The 19,913-nt window shown below is 43.3% G+C and overlaps 1 protein-coding gene and 1 long non-coding RNA gene across 2 annotated transcripts; both read left to right on the top strand.

Moving 5' to 3' along the window:
* Positions 1–6,423: 6,423 nt before the first annotated feature.
* Positions 6,424–19,802, top strand: tollip (toll interacting protein). Its single transcript, XM_004568701.6, has 6 exons — positions 6,424–6,561; positions 10,660–10,809; positions 12,444–12,626; positions 17,896–18,048; positions 18,419–18,503; positions 18,578–19,802. Exons 1-6 carry the CDS (start codon positions 6,529–6,531, stop codon positions 18,799–18,801), a joined length of 828 nt encoding a protein of 275 aa, XP_004568758.1. The 5' UTR covers positions 6,424–6,528; the 3' UTR covers positions 18,802–19,802.
* LOC143419793 (uncharacterized) lies at positions 6,576–7,629 on the top strand. The gene is made up of 2 exons (XR_013099801.1): positions 6,576–6,950; positions 7,273–7,629. It is a non-coding gene; the product is annotated as an uncharacterized LOC143419793 (long non-coding RNA).
* Positions 19,803–19,913: the final 111 nt, after the last annotated feature.

Below are 19,913 nucleotides of genomic sequence, written 5' to 3'. Positions count from 1 at the left end.
TCGTGGCTCAAGAGTTGGGTGTTCGTCTTGTTTCCTTGGGCAAGACACTTCACCTACCGCCTACTGGTGTTCTGTCAGTCTGCCCCAGGGCAGCTGTGGCTACAACTATAGCTGCCTCCACCAGTGTGTGAATGTGAGAGTGAATGTAAAGCGCTTTGAGGGGTCCCGAAAAGCGCTATATAAATGCAATCCATTAACATAATGTTTCTAGTCACTCCCGATACATGCTCGATAAAATGGGAGGAGCAAAAACACATCCCGGAATTTTTCGCGTTCTCGGCTTCATGTATACTTTGAATTGAAACAGTAGGTCTCCGACGTATCACAAGTCCATGAGAACACAAGTACAAGTACAAGTACAACAATTATACGCATACACAGGCTCCGACAACTGCGATCCTACTTTTCCCCAGATTACCCTTTCTGGGTCACAAAATAAACTTTTAAGATATTTTCAGGCAAGAACGTAGCTGTGTAATGCTCAAATATCTACTTAATTTATCAAAATGTGGCTCAGGAAACAGATTTTATGTGGTACACGGCGCTCAGCAATCTGTCAAAAAATGTTTTGGTACGACTTTGGTAAGCGACGGAGCTGCAGCGCTTGATGGATTGTTGGAGCATTACGGCTACTGTAGTCTGGAGCCTCGCAGAGTAACACGTACTCTGCTTCAACGTAATATTACCGTACTGTGTGTATAAGGACCACAAATGGCACCTGTTCAGAGACACGGTTACGAAGCAGATTTCAAACTCCAGGCTGTCAGTCACACAGTGGAACTTGGGAACAGAGCAGCTGTGAAATCTGTCTCTTTGTTATTATGCTCAGCGTCTGTTAGTTTACATTTTGACTGCACAATTGTGAGCTTTTTGTTATGCACAAAAACAACATTGTTTTCTTTTATTTATGGAGCATTATTATGTAATAAATGCTGATAATTTATTTCTGAGTAATGTTTTCATGTACATCTACGCTGTATGTTAATAAAAGTGCCTGTGTGAGATCTGGGACACAGCTTTGACTAAGAACTCTCTTAGTGACGTGGCATTTTCAAAACACATCTTTCATCCTTCTGCACTGAGAAGCTAAATTTCGAGCTTACTTGGTTTTTCTAAGTTAAGACAACTCAAATAAATTGAGCTGATCAGTGTTTTTGCATAAAAAGTACTGGTAACTTATTCAAATTGAGTTCTAATAACAAATTGATAAAAAAAATTGAGTTCAGCCTATTTAATATTTTTAATTAAACACAATATTAGATTTTACAGTGTAGGTGGAGTTTGCATGTTCTCCCCGTGTTTGCGTGGGTTTTCCCTGAGTAATAATATCAAAGTGCAATAAACAGTCACTCTTTATTTATTTATTTATTAAGTCATTCCTTTACCTTTCTTTTTTGCTCATACATTTCTTCCACTTAAAAAAAATCCCCTTTAACTTACTGTGTTGTTTTGTTAGTGTGTTGTGTTGTGTTTTGTGGCGTTTAGTTGTGCATATTGCTGACGCGGGACAGTTTCCAAGTTTATTGTACTATTGTACTGGGTATGACTGTGCAATGACAATAAAGAGTTATCTTATCTTGAAGGGTAAAGTGTAGTTATGGTCAGTAAGACTAGAACATTGCAGTATAATGCAGTTGATAAGGGCGACATGGGCAGTTGCCCAGGGCGGCATTGTGGTGGGGGCGGCATCACGGGAATCGGCAAAAAACAAAAAGTTGCTCGTACTCATGCTGCCCCGACAACATGCCAGCGCATTTGGGGGATATCATAGGCACCGATTGGTTTTCTATCGCCCATTTGCTGGGAGTAAGGGCGCCCTCCATCCAAATTTAGATAAGGTGCAGTTTTTTAAAATTGTGCATGAAGTCGCAGGACTTTGTGATCACGGGTGAGGTGCGCCTGCTGCTTGCGGCACAGGGAGGAGAGGGGCAGGATGACGGGGGATTCTCTGGATGGCTGAAGCGGCATCCAATAACCAACTCGTGAAATAAAACAAAATAAAAACGAACCAACAAACACGAAAACACCAGACATTATGATACACACTTATAATTTGCACTAATGTTTTTTCAAATTCTATACGCGAAAAGAGAGCATGAGAGCCCTCGGTGCGCCTGCTCGCTGCTGTGCTGAAATCAAAGTAAACTTTATTGTCATCTCTGCTATATACTGCTATATTGGGGTCATCTGAAAGCAATTGTCTATGGTGTGAAGATACGAGATGTGCAGCACCTGAAACTACACATACTGGATGCCTGTGCTGGCATTTCTCCTGCGGTGTTGCTATCAGTGTGTGAAGAGTGGGAGAAGAGGGTTGCATTGACAATCCAACACAATGGGCAGCACATTGAACACATTTTATAAGTGGTCAGAAACTTGTAAATAACTCATGAAAGAATAAAGTTACATTGAAACCAAGCACAGCATTGTTTTTCTTGTGACATTACCAATAAGTCTGATGTGTCACATGGCCCTCTTCCTATTGAAAAAACAAAAGTTGTATCCAAGATGGCCGACTTCTAAATGGCCACCATGGTCACCACCCATCTTGAGGAGTTTGCCCCCTCACATATACTAATGTGCCACAAACAGGACTTTAATATCACCAACCATTCCCATGTTATTACGCTGTATCCATATAAATGGCCCACCCTGTCTGTCTGTCTGTCTGTCTTGCCTATATATATATATATATATATATATATATATATATATATATATATATATATATATATATATATATATATATATATATAGGCAAGAATACCAGAGGCGAAAAACACCAGCTACTGGTAGACAGAACAGTCAGCCGAGACTGCAAGACCAGACTGACCAACCTGTGCACTGCCTGGATTGATTACAAGAAGGCCTATGACTCAATGCCCCACAGCTGGATACTGGAATGCCTAGAATTGTACAAGATCAATGGGACCCTAAGAGCCTTCATCAGGAACTCAATGGGGATGTGGCGTACAACACTAGAGGCCAACTCCAAGCCCATAGCACAAGTCACCATCAAGTGCGGGATCTACCAAGGAGATGCTCTGTCCCCACTGCTGTTCTGCATAGGCCTGAACCCCCTCAGTGAGATCATTAACAAGACTGGCTACGGATACCGACTACGGAACGGAGCAGTTGTCAGCCACCTCCTGTACATGGATGACATCAAGCTGTATGCCAAGAGTGAACGAGACATCGATTCACTGATCCACACTACCAGGCTATACAGCAATGACATTGGAATGTCGTTCGGACTGGAGAAGTGTAGCCGGATGGTAACAAAGAGAGGGAAGGTAGTCAGAACTGAGGGGATTGAACTACCAGAAGGCAACATTGCAGACATAGAGGACAGTTACAAGTACCTGGGGATCCCGCAGGCAAATGGGAACCATGAAGAGGCCGCTAGAAAAGCTGCAACCACCAAGTACCTGCAGAGGGTCAGGCAAGTCCTGAGGAGTCAGCTGAACGGTAAGAACAAGATCCGGGCCATCAACACCTACGCCCTGCCCGTGATCAGGTACCCTGCTGGGGTAATAGGCTGGCCAAAGGAGGAGATAGAAGCCACTGACATAAAGACAAGAAAGCTCCTTACCATGCATGGAGGGTTTCACCCCAAGTCCAGCACCCTGAGGCTGTACGCTAAGCGGAAGGAAGGGGGCCGGGGACTGGTGAGTGTCAGCACCACAGTCCAGGATGAGACAACGAACATCCAAGAATACATTGGGAAGATGGCCCCAACTGACCGAGTGCTCAGTGAATACCTCAGGCAGCAGAAACCCAAGAAAGAGGAGGGAGACGAGGAACCATCATGGAAGGACAGGCCCCTGCACGGTATGTACCACCGGCAGATAGAGGAGGTGGCTGATATCCAGAAATCCTACCAGTGGCTGGACAAAGCTGGACTGAAAGACAGCACAGAGGCACTAATCATGGCAGCACAAGAACAAGCTCTGAGTACAAGATCCATAGAGGCTGGGGTCTATCACACCAGGCAAGACCCCAGGTGCAGGCTGTGTAAAGATGCCCCAGAGACAATCCAGCACATAACAGCAGGGTGCAAGATGCTAGCAGGCAAGGCATACATGGAACGCCATAACCAAGTGGCCGGCATAGTGTACAGGAACATCTGTGCCGAGTATAACCTGGAAGTCCCGAGGTCAAAATGGGAGATGCCCCCAAGGGTGGTGGAGAATGACCGAGCTAAGATCCTGTGGGACTTCCAGATACAGACGGACAAAATGGTGGTGGCTAACCAACCGGACATAGTGGTGGTAGACAAACAGAAGAAGACGGCCGTAGTGATCGATGTAGCGGTTCCGAATGACAGCAATATCAGGAAGAAGGAACACGAGAAGCTGGAGACATACCAAGGGCTCAGAGAAGAGCTCGAGAGGATGTGGAGGGTGAAGGTAACGGTGGTCCCCGTGGTAATCGGAGCACTAGGTGCGGTGACTCCCAAGCTAGGCGAGTGGCTCCAGCAGATCCCGGGAATAACATCGGAGATCTCTGTCCAGAAGAGCGCAGTCCTGGGAACAGCTAAGATACTGCGCAGGACCCTCAAGCTCCCAGGCCTCTGGTAGAGGACCCGAGCTTGAAGGATAAACCGCCCGCAGGGGCGTGCTGGGTGTTTTATATATATGGACCAGCTGCTTCCAAATAGAGCCCATTTCATTCATAATGTTATGAATGAAATGGGCTCTAATCAGCTAATCAGAAGGTCGGTGGTTCGATCCCAGGCTGCATCCTGGCTGCATGACAAATATCCTTGGGCTAAGATACTAACCCCATGTTTGCCTACTGGTGGTGGTCAGAGGGCCTGGTGGCGCCAGTGTCCGGCAGCCTCGCCTCTGTCAGTGCGCCTCAGGGTGGCTGTGGCTACAATGTAGCTTGCTATCGCCAGTGTGTGAATGTGTGTGTGAATGGGTGAATGACTGAATGTAGTGTAAAGCGCTTTGGGGTCCTATGGACTAGAAAAGCGCTATACAAATGCAGGCCATTTACCATTTACCAATGTTATAAATCCAAGCCCATAATGTATTCATGATTTGAATCCTGGGTTGTGTGAAATCCCAGAAATAAACCCTTAACAAAGCAAATCTGTGAACTAAGGTTTAGATTTATAAGGTCATGTTGTGGTGATCCTCGGGTTGTGGGATGGGTGTTCATACTGGAGTGTAAAATTAAAACCAATGGAAAATGGACAAGAAAAGTTCAAAGCCATCAGGTTCTCAGTTTAGAAAAAAGAGAAAAGAAGAGGAGGAGAAACGAGCAAAAGATACAGGTAAGCAGATGTGTCATTGGATAATGGCAGGTCATCTATCCTGAAACAATCAGAATCAGAATCGGAATACTTTATTAATCCCTAAGGAAATTATGTGGGTTACAATTACTCCAAGAAGAAATTGTAGAAATAGCAACAGTAACAGACTAAACTCCAAACAATACATTATGTTACAGATTTTACACATTTAAGAAATAGCACTAATATATACAGATCACTCAATTATAAATATCAAGGATTAACAGAGGTGATTATAAATAAATATCAAGAAAATTTACAAGAATATTACAGAATAGAAAAGAACGTGTATAAAAAGTGTATCTTTTGCAGTGTTTACAGTGCATTAGATGGAGGAGTGGTACAGGGAGATGGCCACGGGCAGGAATGATTTCCTGTGTCGGTCAGTGGTGCTTTTTGGTAATCTCAGTCTCTCACTGGACGTGCTCCTGTGAGTAGCCAAGCCTTCATGGAATGGGTGGGAGGTATTATCCATGATTATCCTTATCGTGGACAACATTCGCCTCTCAGACACCACCCTAACAGAGTCCAGCTCCATCCCCACAACATTACCGGCATTGTGGATCAGTTTATTTAGTCTGTTGGCATCTGTGACCCTCAACCTGCTGCCCCAGCATGCAACAACATAGAGGATAGCACTGGCCACAACAGGGATACAAGAAGATAACATTAATTAGTAGTGATAGTGAAAAAAAAAAATTAGTAGTGATAGTGAAAACTTTTGTTTACGTTTGTTTGCCACTTTCCTTTGTAGCTTACTGAATCTTTTGGACTGTGTTCAGCACAATATTAATTAGTCAGTGTCAATTGTTGATTTGTCCTATTCTCATTGTATGATGAATTATGATGGCTGTTTGTTAGTCGTTTGCTGTTTGTTATGGGGGGGGCAGAGAGAGTGCTCGCCCAGGTCGCCAAACAGCCTTGGACCGCCACTGAATGCATTCCATTCATTTGTGGATCAGGTGTGACTCTTCACCTTCTGTAGTAACTGAAAAATCTTGAAGGTGGTTTGGCTAGAGTGCGTCTATTGCCCACTCCAACGCAGTAGGTGGCGGTAAAGCACTGTAACACTGGTTGTCACATGACATATATAAAAAAACAAGCAGGAAGAGGAGGTCTTTCGAAGGGTAAACATCCGTTGTAGTGGACAGTATATGTTGTTTTGTTTTTCAACGCCGCAAGCTTGTGATTTAAGAAAAAATAGAAAATCCCGATAAAGAGGAGACGACATGGCAACTACCATCAGCACCCAGAGGGGACAGGTAGCGACCTCGGTGTTTGTCTAGTTTGTTCGCACTGGCACGCACACAGCTAGGCGTTGCTCTGGATTGTAGTTCTGGTTCATTAAATGATCAAGAAAGAGTTGCACAGCACGGACACTAGCTTAGCATTCAATACCCCTCATTCAAAACGTCGACGAAAGTAATTAACGGATAAGCGTTAGCTTAGGTAGCTAATAGCAACTCAAGGATTAAGCTGCCAGGATAGCAACACTGACGTGTTCCGTGTTACACAACAAACGATAAAGAACAGTTTCACTCCCGTGCTTCAGATCTGGGAAGCTGAATTCCAGTTTCTGTGTTGCTGCTTAGAGGACCCCGGATGTTTTGTGATTACAAAGAGTCAGAAAAAATTAAGCCTTTGATTTGTGGTGAGCTGATCTAATGATTACTCAGAAACCGACTAATTACAAGTTAATGAAGTTCTGAGACTTGAGCAAAACGGTGTTCACGTCCAATATTTTCCACGTGCTAGCATTACGTTAAAATGTTGGAAGAAAGGCTAGATAAACATATTAAAGGCATGGTTTACGTCTTTTAAACTCACAAAATCCTAAAAAGTCCTGCTCTTAGCGACAATAAGTTTCGCATCATTTTCTGTGTTTATTCGGGTAGATGAAGACAAACTGATTTACCCCACTATGTCTTGCAGTTTTTTAATGCTACATTCTTTGCTCCTTCTCTCTTGTACAGTTTCACTCGTGGAAGACAGAAAGTGAGAGATATAGTCGGCTGTAATGACTGGGGAAAAAGACTCATGCTTGAACACTGCTAGCAGCATTTGCACCCACTGAGTGAATTCATTTGGATTGGTCAGAGCAGTAAAAAGATCCGTCATTATATAGTTAGAATTTGTTGGACAAAGTTTTCTGTCTGTAAACCACCACATTGGATTTTAAATCGGACAATATGTGATCAGAATGCATACCTTAAGTTTTAATTCTGGAGTTTTTACCAAAAATTTTGGAATTAATTGTTTAGACAGGTTAAATGGGTCCTGTTGCATTGTTATTACGTGACAAATAAAGCAGCCATGATATCTGAAGTTGATTCAGAGTGAAGAATTTTGTATTCTGTAACTTTTCACTGTAATTGTGAATATGAAACCCAAGAGATGTCAGATGACAGCAAGGAAGGCTGTCACGAGGCTATTATTCAGAACAAACAAACTAAAGCATGTGGTGATGTTTGTGACATCACGCATGTCATTGATTGTCATTCATTGATTGAAAGGATTTTCAACTGTAGTGGTCTAGATAACTACAAAAACTGAGTCTCTCTACAACAAGTGATGGACCTAAGTGTAGCTAACTAAAATTCAGCAGCATCACCAAGATGTCTTCCAAGTGAGCCATACATATAAATCAACACCTCTCAAACAATTTCAACAAAAGTTAAAAAAAACCCCAAACCAAACCAAAAAACCAAAAGTCTCATCATGACTCACTTAATTGACTGTAGGTTGTACCTGCTAGTTAGAGTTCAAATTAGCATGCTGATATGTAAAACACGATTAAGTCCACCAACCCTCATTTGAATACGGGTGTCTAAGAATGTAACGTTAACCGAAGTCCTGCTTGTAGACGGGACTCTTGCAGTAACCTAGAAATACCTCTGGGGACTTTTTCGGGTAGTACTTTTGAAGCATTATCTAAATTAACTTACGTTTCTGTCGTCACTAGTACATCACCAGTCAAATAAGATAAAAACTGCTTCAAATATTTATTGACTTTGCCCCAAAATAAGGTTACAGTACCATATTTACCGCACTATAAGGCGCACCAGATTATAAAGCGCACTGTTGAAGACTGGCTCTGTTTTCATACATAAGGCGCATCGTATTATATGACGCATTAAGACAAACAAAACAGTCAGATAACTTGACCTTTATTAAGCTCATTCACAGTAACTCTTAACACTGTTAAGCTGTAACACATTAAATATTGAAAAATACACTTACTTTTTCCAGTACATTCAACTTCCACAATTCCCTCAAACTCTTCACCTTCCGTGTCTGAGTTACGGTAAACAGCTGGGCAATTTCAGCATCAAGCATGCCCGGATCCCTCTCATTATTGTCTGAATCAGTCTTGTTGCTGTTACTTAGCTGTTCAGTGATTATTCCAGCCTTCGTGAAAGCTCGGACGACACTTGAGACTGATGTTTTGTGTATTTTATGTTCAATAAAGGTATTTGTTGTGCCTGAAAATGAACAAATAAATGAATGAATGAATGAATGATACCTTAGCCCAAGCATCCACGATCCATTGGCAGGTAGCGGCGTAACTTGCTCGGCGTTGCCTCCCTGTTTTGGTGAATGTGTGTTCGCCTTCTGTCATCCAATGCTCCCACGCAGCTCGTAATTTAACTTTGAACAACCAATATCTAGTGGTTGGAGTTCTTTGGTTAATCCACCCGGAATGACGGCAAGCTCCGAATTAGTTTGCTTCACTTGGGTTTTGACAGCCTCGGTGAGATGGGCGCGCATGGAGTCGTAGATCAAAAGAGACGGAGATTTGTGGAAAAAGCCACCCGGTCTCTTGACATGAACTCAAACACTCGCTCATCTTCTCCTCGTCCATCCAGCCCTTTGAGTTAGCCTTGACGATGACGCCGGCCGGAAACTTTTCTTTTGGTAAAGTCTTCCTCTTGAAAATGACCATGGGTGGTAGTTTCTGGCCATTAGCTTGGCAGCCCAGAACTACAGTGAAGGATGACTTCTCGTTCCCTGTGGTGCATATAGATACCGTACTGGTCCCTGTTTTCTCAACAGTACGGTTCACGGGGATGTCAAAGGTGAGGAGGACCTCGTCCATGCTAGTGATGTGTTCTGGCCGGATCTTCTTTTCAGTGATCTCATTCTGGCAGTAGGTGCTGAAAATGGCCAACTTTTCTTTGTAATCGTTTGGCAGTTGCTGTGAGACTTTAGTTCTTGTGCGGATTGAGAGATTATGCCTTTTCATCAAACGGAAGCACCAAGAAGGTCCCCCTCGAAAGTCGCTGATCTGCATGTCATGTGCTGCCGCTGTTGCCTTGAGTCGAATAGAGACTGTAGAGACACTTCTGCCTGCTGTTCTCTGTTCAATAACCCACTGTTCAATTTTGTCCTCTAACTGCGGCCATCGCGCCGTGTTCCCTCGGAAACTCCTTTTGGTCTTCTTTACTTGTTTTAGGTCATCTTCTTGCTTCCTCCACTTGCGCACCATCGACTCATTAATGCCGAATTATGTCACAGCTGCTCTATTTCCATTTTCTTCTGCATAACTAATTGCTCGAAGGTTAAAATACGCTTAAATATGCCATTTTGGAGTCGTTATACACACACACAACACGGGAATGTTGTGTTGAAGCACAGTACGTATTACTCTGCGAGGCTCCTGGCAACGGTCCTCTAAAAAAAATTTTGACAGATTTTTGAGCACAGTGTGCCACATAAAACCGGTTCAAGGTCAGTAAGCACAAACCAAAATTCATCCATAAGGCGCACCAGATTATAAGGCGCACTGTCGATTTTTGTGAAGATTTAAGGATTTTACGTGCGCCTTATAGTGCGGTAAATACGGTATATATATTTTTTACATTTACATACAAAGACCTGAATGAATATACTCTATAAAGACCTCATAATACTATATTTTCTCAATAGAGCACTTTCCTCTCCTTATTTGTGGTTCTGAGAGATTTCAAAAGTAGAAATGGGGGAGAGCTTCTAGCTTACTTGACCCTCTCCTGTGGAACCAGCTCTGAGTTTGTAGTCAGGGTTGGATCACCCTGCTAGAGGACTTCATTTGTTTTCCACTTGTTCTCCTCTTCGCCTTCATCTTAGTTTCAATAAGCACTTCATTTATCCCATATTTAAGTTATATGGCAATACTACATACTGCATGTCAGTAACTTTTGGTTTCTCTCTTCCATAGATTGTATTTTGTTCTTTTCTCTCTCTCAAAAAATACATACAATGTTAAATAATTTGCATGAATTAGTATCTCTCTTAGTACAGCACCAAGCAATCCTCTCTTCCTCCAGCCCCCTTTATGCTGGTTTTTCTGGGTAAAACTTAAACCAGTTTTTTGCTTTCAGGTGTATATTGGGGAGCTTCCACAGGATTTTCTGCGAATCACTCCCACTCAGCAGCAGCAGCAGGTCCAGCTGGATGCGCAGGCAGCCAGGCAGCTGCAGTATGGAGGCTCCATAAGCACTGTAGGACGACTTAGCATTACAGTGGTCCAGGTGAGCACAGCTTCACTATTAGAAGTACAACTGGATGTCATTTCAGTATTTGTACCATTGTGGATAAAATATACACACCAACAGCTTGTTCTTTTATGTTACACATAAAAGCTTCTTGTTTAGTTTGTTAAGTTCTAAATTTTAACTGAAAAGTCATTATAGCAAAAGTGCCACAAATTCTTTATAACTAGGGATGGGTATTGATAAGATTTTAACGATTCCGATTCCATTTTCGATTCTGTTTAACGATTCGATTCTTTATCGATTCTCTTATCGATTCTTATTTTTAAAAAAGGAGAACACTAAAGTCAATTAGCTTAGAACTTTGTTTTATATCTTCTCTTTGAACAAGAGACAAATTTAGGAGTAACATGGCCTTACAAACCCAACAGTGAGGTCTTAAGAGATCCAGCCTACGGCTCTTCAATGGGGTGTCACAGGGTCCCCAGGAAAAAAAATGTAAATGTAAAATAATAAAATCAATATTCTTCTGTAGCAATAACAAAGTGTAACATAAATTATTCTGCAGCAATTACACAAGAATATCCAGTAATGTCCCTGCCTACAATTAAACACATTCACTTACTGAAAATCATCTTCTGTGGCAAACGGGTGCAAGCCTTTGACCACAAACTGAGTCACTGCTCGGTGACATTCGTCTATCCTGGCCTGAAAGGAGACGCTACCGGTAGACTGCAGCGACAACTGCCAGCATCTGAGCCAGACTCTGTCTCATCATGGTCACTAAATGCACAGTAATGGCAGGTTTGTAATAAGGCAGATTGCGCTAACATAATATGCACTGTTAGTTGATTATTTACGTGCCGCATTAACGGGAGAGGACGTGCAAACGTTACCGCTGCTGCTGGGTTGAGATTCACGAGTCCGGAGCGGAATTAAAAACACGACATTCCTTTAAGGTCATCGTGTGTTTTGTGAGCAAATGCTTTTGCATATTCGTAGTGTTTCCTCCCTTAAATGAAATATCTACTTTGCAAGTATTGCAAGTTGCCCTGTTGTCATCCGTTCTCGTAAAGTATAACCAAGCTTTTGAGCATTTGAGCCGCTGGCGCCGTGTTTCCTGCCGGGTAAATGACGCTCCGCGACGTGGTGACGTCATTCGGGGCGACTGGAATCGATAAGGGAATCGTTTGCAAAAATGGCAAACAATTCCAAGGATTTGAAACAGTGGGAACCGGTTCTCAACAAGAACCGGTTTTCGATACCCATCCCTATTTATAACAAACTGTTATTTTTTTGGATCTTCATCCATATTCTATGTGCTAGTTAACAGACAGGTTTATTTTGTTTCCTCCTTGTTGAACTAGTCTAATGCAGAGGTCAGTTCACTAACCCAGTGGTGGCGTGGAAATCTTTTTTGTCTTTCATGTAGTTCATGTTTTATGTCTGAAAAACCTTTTGGTTAAAAAGTTCCTCAGACCCCAGGAAGAGTAGCTTCTGCTATTACAGGAGCTAATGGGGATCTTGATAAACTAAACTAAGTTTTAGTTAGTGTTTATGTTTTTGTGTGTAACTTAGATTAAACACAGGAGTACACGTGCTAGCTATACTGTAATACACAAATCTTAAATTAATCAGTTAATTGAAGCCACCTGTCTTGTTTTATTGTGTAGGCCAAACTGGCTAAAAACTATGGTATGACCCGAATGGATCCATACTGTAGGATCAGACTGGGCTATGCTGTCTATGAGACACCAACTGCTCATAATGGAGCCAAAAACCCACGCTGGAACAAGGTGATCCAGTGCACGGTGCCTCCTGGGGTTGACTCTTTCTACTTGGAGATCTTTGATGAGGTGAGGAGGTCACAGAGCTTCTCTTCTGAATGGTTAGACATGGGCACAGCTTTTCAAAGATTAGCTCTATAGGGTCTTCTTCTTTGTTTTCTTCTTTTTTTTCATTTTATCTATTTGTCTGTTTCATTTTAACATTATCATATTGTGCAAGTAAGTGGACTGGTTCTTATATAGCACTTTTCTACTCTACCTGAGTACTCAAAGCGGTTTAAAACATGTTTCTATTCATCCGTTCATAGAAGCACTTTTTTAATCTTAAGTGCTTTGTAACAGTCACACTCTGATGTGGGTGTGACTGTTACAAACTGTTACAAACTGTTACAAACTGTTACATTGGAGGGCAACTTGCGGTTAGTATCTTGCCCAAGGATATTTGCCATGCAGATTGGAGCAGCTAGGGATTAAACCACCAACCTTTCAGGTTAGTAGATGAGCCAAGCATACATACCTGGTATGCTCAGGCTGTTAACCTAGTCTGACCCTGCTTAGCTTCCGAGATCAGATGAGATTGGGCATGCTCAAGGTAGTATGGCCAAAAGCTGTGAAATATGGCAATAACAGAGCTGACAGTCAGAGGAAAAAAACAAAAGGACAGAAAGAAAAAAGAAGCGGGGAGAAAATAGGAGGAATATAAGAAGAAGATGGAACACAATTAGAACAACATAATGGGTCGGGCATCGGTTTAGCTCACTGGAATGAGCAGGGGAGCATATGCAGCAAAGCTGGGAGCGGCCAGACCAGGTTCGAGTCCGACCTGAGACCCTCTGCTGCATGTCTTCCCCTCTCTCTTTCCCTCATTGTCCCTATCAAACCTAAAGCCATATATATATATATATATATATATATATATATATATATATATATATATATATATATATATATATATATGTATGTATGTGTGTATATATATAAGATCAAAGTAGCACGGAGGGAGGTTAGCCAACTAACGGAGTTGCAGCAAGGTGCGACAAATAAGGTGCCTAAGAAATACAGCAAGCTGTCCATACCTGAGGCCTTGGAAACTGCCAAGCAAAGACTCACAGCCTTGGCCAGCCGCTTGAGGAGGTACACCAGAGAGATAGAAGGCAGGAGAATAAACCAGCTGTTCTCCACAGAACCAGCAAAGGTGTACTCTCAGTGGCAAGGGAACAATAAGAGAACAGCACCACCAAGGCTGGAGACGGAGCAATACTGGAAGAGCATATGGGAGAAGGATGCAACCCATAACGGCAATGCTCAGTGGCTAGAGGATCTGAGGGCAGACCACAGCGACCTCCCTGAACAGGGTCCAGTAACCATCACAGTGGCAGATATCCAAGAAAGGGTCTCCAGTATGAAGAGTTGGACAGCACCAGGGCCCGACATGGTTCACGCCTACTGGCTGAAGAAGCTGACTGCACTCCACGAGCGTCTGGCAGCACAAATGAACCAGCTGCTAGTTAACGAGAGACACCCGGAATGGCTAACCGAAGGTCGGACGGTCCTGATCCCCAAGGACCCCAAGAAGGGACCGGTCCCCTTCAACTACCGACCAATAACCTGCCTCAGTACTACATGGAAGCTCCTGTCAGGCATCATATCGGCTAAGATGAACAGGCACATGGGTCAATACATGAGCGGGACACAGAAAGGAATTGGCAAGAATACCAGAGGCGCAAAACACCAGCTACTGGTAGACAGAACAATCAGCCGAGACTGCAAGACCAGACTGACCAACCTGTGCACTGCCTGGATTGATTACAAGAAGGCCTATGACTCAATGCCCCACAGCTGGATACTGGAATGCCTAGAATTGTACAAGATCAATGGGACCCTAAGAGCCTTCATCAGGAACTCAATGGGGATGTGGCGTACAACACTAGAGGCCAACTCCAAGCCCATAGCACAAGTCACCATCAAGTGCGGGATCTACCAAGGAGATGCTCTGTCCCCACTGCTGTTCTGCATAGGCCTGAACCCCCTCAGTGAGATCATTAACAAGACTGGCTACGGATACCGACTACGGAACGGAGCAGTTGTCAGCCACCTCCTGTACATGGATGACATCAAGCTGTATGCCAAGAGTGAACGAGACATCGATTCACTGATCCACACTACCAGGATATACAGCAATGACATTGGAATGTCGTTCGGACTGGAGAAGTGTAGTCGGATGGTAACAAAGAGAGGGAAGGTAGTCAGAACTGAGGGGATTGAACTACCAGAAGGCAACATTGCAGACATGGAGGACAGTTACAAGTACCTGGGGATCCCGCAGGCAAATGGGAACCATGAAGAGGCCGCTAGAAAAGCTGCAACCACCAAGTACCTGCAGAGGGTCAGGCAAGTCCTGAGGAGTCAGCTGAATGGTAAGAACAAGATCCGGGCCATCAACACGTACGCCCTACCCGTGATCAGGTACCCTGCTGGGGTAATAGGCTGGCCAAAGGAGGAGATAGAAGCCACTGACATAAAGACAAGAAAGCTCCTTACCATGCATGGAGGGTTTCACCCCAAGTCCAGCACCCTGAGGCTGTACGCTAAGCGGAAGGAAGGGGGCCGGGGACTGGTGAGTGTCAGCACCACAGTCCAGGATGAGACAACGAACATCCAAGAATACATTGGGAAGATGGCCCCAACTGACCGAGTGCTCAGTGAATACCTCAGGCAGCAGAAACCCAAGAAAGAGGAGGGAGACGAGGAACCATCATGGAAGGACAGGCCCCTGCACGGTATGTACCACCGGCAGATAGAGGAGGTGGCTGATATCCAGAAATCCTACCAGTGGCTGGACAAAGCTGGACTGAAAGACAGCACAGAGGCACTAATCATGGCAGCACAAGAACAAGCTCTGAGCACAAGATCCATAGAGGCTGGGGTCTATCACACCAGGCAAGACCCCAGGTGCAGTCTGTGTAAAGATGCCCCAGAGACAATCCAGCACATAACAGCAGGGTGCAAGATGCTAGCAGGCAAGGCATACATGGAACGCCATAACCAAGTGGCCGGCATAGTGTACAGGAACATCTGTGCCGAGTATAACCTGGAAGTCCCGAGGTCAAAATGGGAGATGCCCCCAAGGGTGGTGGAGAATGACCGAGCTAAGATCCTGTGGGACTTCCAGATACAGACGGACAAAATGGTGGTGGCTAACCAACCGGACATAGTGGTGGTAGACAAACAGAAGAAGACGGCCGTAGTGATCGATGTAGCGGTTCCGAATGACAGCAATATCAGGAAGAAGGAACACGAGAAGCTGGAGAAATACCAAGGGCTCAGAGAAGAGCTCGAGAGGATGTGGAGGGTGAAGGTAACGGTGGTCCCCGTGGTAATCGGAGCACTAGGTGCGGTGACTCCCAAGCTAGGCGAGTGGCTCCAGCAGATCCCGGGAACAACATCGGAGATCTCTGTCCAGAAGAGCGCAGTCCTGGGAACAGCTAAGATACTGCGCAGGACCCTCAAGCTCCCAGGCCTCTGGTAGAGGACCCGAGCTTGAAGGATAAACCGCCCGCAGGGGCGTGCTGGGTGTTTTACTTTTTTTATAAGAAAAACATAATAGGTCATCCACTGGTGCACCTGTACGGTATCATCCAAAAAACAAACTGCATTTGTAAGAGAAAATCCAATGCAATGCGATTTAAAAACACCTACTTCAACATCCTCCAATAAAGCACAGTACTATACAAAATATGCAAGAAAACTCTTCCTTCTAAAGGTGAAAAGAAATTGTTTGTCTTTTACCACTTGGAGGCAGAAACACATTGTTGAGTACGAGCAGGCTACAAAGGTGGAGGTTAGCAGTTGGTAATGTGCTAGCCAAGTAAACACAGCTCTGTGGAGGTTACAGGAATACTCCTCTAGCTCTACGTATGTCAGGGGGGTGAAATGGTGGATGGAAATTACTTTTGAATAACCCTAATATTTTTTTCAGTTTTATTATGTGACAGTATTGTGAACGCTACTAAAAAGTTACAAGGTTATTTGTTAAGCAGTAATTTTTTTACTTAAGATTTCCAGGGGAAAACTATCTGGGCTGCTTTTATGCTTAGATTTTATTTGCATAGTATTCCTGGACATAATGCCGTGTCAGTGCTATTACAATTCTCCTAGCTCCTTGTTTCTGTAGTTTCACCCTTCAAATGAGGAAATGTGTTGTCAAGGATGGACAAAGTAAATGAAACTACAGTTGAAACTATGTTTTCTTACATTCTGTCTCTATCAACAGTGCATATTTATTGATGATATAGGGTGTAATCATAAGGTTCAGGGAAAAGGCCTACAAAATCTAAAGATCCTGTTCTAATGCGCCTCTGGACCATCTTCAGCATGACTCTTACCTTTTAGATCTCTCGGGGGAAGTCCTGTTATGTCCCTTTGTACTTGTTCTTGTACTTCTTTTTTTGTTCTTCTGAAATACGTGCTGGATGTTCTCCAAACTGCTTGGCACTAACAAGAGACCCCACTCTCACCGCCAGTTATGATCCATTATCACAAAATGTAGTCAATTTGAAACAGAAGTTGAAAGTTTATCTGCTTGAGGTTGAGGTCTATGGTGAAATTACATCAGCTCATCAGTGACTGGCAGTTTTTCTTTTAATTAATTAATTTTTTAACGATGGCTGCCCCTCACTGAGCCTAGTTCTGCTGGAGGTTTCTTTGTGTTAAAAGGGAGTTTTTCCTTCACCAAGGAAAAACCAAGTGCTCGCTCATAAGCGGTTGTCTAGTCGTTGGGTTTTCTTGTAGGGTCTTTACCTTACAGCAGGGGTGCCCAATCCCGGTCCTCGAGAGCTACCGTCCTGCAGCTTTTAGATGCATCCTTGTTCCCACACACCTGAATCAAATGAATGGCTTGTTATCAGGCCTTTGCCAAACACGATGGCATGCTGAAGAGGTAATCAAACCATTTGATTCAGCTGTGTTGGAGTAGGGATGCATCTAAAAGCTGCAGGATAGTAGCTCTCGAAGACTGGGATTGGGCAGCCCTGCCTTACAGTATAAGGTGCCTTAAACTGTTGTTGATATTTGGTGCCAAACAAGCTTGAAGGAGAGACGGCTAAATTTAAATCAGGCAAGCTGTTTGTTATGGGCCTCTTCCCAGAACGTTTTGGTCACATCTTATATTCTGAGCTGAACTGTTGTGTGAATTGTTTTCATACTCTGGTAATTTCCTTGTCTTAAAGCCTTACAAATGAAGAAACCGTTGAATTTGAACTCTGCTGTTAATGATCCAGCAGTATACATTTGCATTTATCCACTGACCTGATAATTGTTTCCATGTGTTGATGTACAGAGAGCATTTTCTATGGATGACAGGATAGCATGGACACATGTCACCATCCCTGAAGGCCTAAGGGAGGGCAGAGTGGTGGATGAGTGGTTCAGCCTGAGTGGACGGCAGGGTGACGACAAGGAGGGCATGATCAACCTGGTTATGTCTTTTGCTGTGAGGACATTTACGCGCACCCTTCATCAGATAAGATGGAAAGTGCATCACACGTCTGTGTGTTAAATCACAGATTGAGTTTTGGTTATGCTGTTACTATGGATCCACAGTCGGTTTATTATTCCCGGAAGTATTTGGACAATGACAAAGTTTCCATAAATTGTTTTGTATAGTGTAACAAAACTAATCTTGAAAGCTTGGAACATGATAGCCTGTAATATCTATTATTCATTTTGATTTAGTTTTAAGGAAAAGGCTTTCAAAATGATCAAGTGTTGCTTCACTGTCAGGAAATATCTTGAAAACCATCTTTCATTTCTGTTTCATTTATTTCCATGAAGTGAAATTGTTAACCCTGTCTTTGTGCCAGTCTTTACCAGCAGGAATGATGACTCAGCCTGTCGTCTTTATGCCATCTGTATATCAACAAGGAGTAGGATACGTGCCCATCACAGGTCAGTCAGTGAAACCTTGTATCTAATAAGTTAAAAGCTGGTTCTTGTATAAGCAGTGTCATCTGTGTTCCTAGGAGTTCCTGCGGTCTACAACCAGGGCATGATGCCTATGGCAGTGCCAACTACCATGCCAGCAATTGGGAACCAGGGCCTACCATGCACTGAGCAGGACCTTAAGGCTCTGCAGGACATGTTCCCCAACCTGGATAAAGAGGTGGTTCGCACTGTACTGGACGCACAGCAAGGCAACAAGGATGCTGCCATCAACTCTCTGCTGCAGATGGCTGAGGAGCTCTAACTATACAAGACAGTCTGATACCAGACATGCTAACAGATGCATGCATTCACAGTGAAAGTAGTGTATATACAGAGCTCCACCCCTTCTCTTATAGACATGTTTATAGTCCTCCCACAGTAATATACTCTCACACACTGCAGCAGCAGTTCAAATAAGGTCCCTAGAGCTTAAACACAACTCTGCTCCCAAGTTCTGACAGTCATTTTGGTATAGCCACTCAGTGGGTGTTCTACCCTCTAATCACAGGATTGGATTTTCACAGTGCACCAAATATTTCTGTTGATGCTTTTGTAAACAGTTTGTTTTGCACCTGCCATAACTGCAGCAAATCACAACCTCCTGTATTATTGGTATCTGTAAAGTGTGTAGTGCATTTCAAATTATTCATTGTGTATATATAGAGAAATGTATGCAGTAATAATAATGAGTGAATGACTACCCTGGTTAGAAGAACTCTTTTGTCCACTGTGAGTCATTTCTAACAAAGTTAATATAGGTTTACCATCACTAAGTCAGGACATGAAGGTTTTATGTGCAGTTACCTTCCAAATGAGTTTGAAGATGTCACTTTGCTACTGATATCTGAATGGAGGACAACAGTATGACATCTGCAGAGGTTTTAAGACCCACAATGCTCCTTGGTGACTGTATATTCTAATCTTAAGTCTTCTATTCACACCTGTAACCTGCCAACATTTTGTCTGCCAAAGTTCTTCTCCATGAGACTGTCAGTCTGCAAAACTCTTAATGTTGAAAGTGCAGTGGTGTCATGTGATTCTGTTATCTCAGTGTAATACACATCTTTCAGTCCAGGAACTTTGGTATTCCATTGGTGTTTACTGATTTCAGAATATTCAGAATATTTATGATTCAGCATGAATTGCAGTCACATGTCACTAGACAAGAACAAGTAGTGCACATGTTTTTGCTACCTATGAAGCGCCTTGAGGCGACCTTTGTTGTGATTCGGCGCTATATAAATAAAATTGAATTGAACTGAATGTTTTTAAGTGAGAAGGTGATTTAGAAGCCAGCCGATAGCAGATGTAATGGAAATGGAATATAACATTTCTGTAAGATTGTTCCCTTCGCAATGTCAAATTTGTCTTCAA

Source organism: Maylandia zebra, linkage group LG1, assembly GCF_041146795.1.
Source record: "Maylandia zebra isolate NMK-2024a linkage group LG1, Mzebra_GT3a, whole genome shotgun sequence".
Taxonomy (NCBI): domain Eukaryota; kingdom Metazoa; phylum Chordata; class Actinopteri; order Cichliformes; family Cichlidae; genus Maylandia; species Maylandia zebra.
Note: the sequence above shows the minus strand (reverse complement) of the source record. Positions and strands in the feature narration are given on the sequence as shown.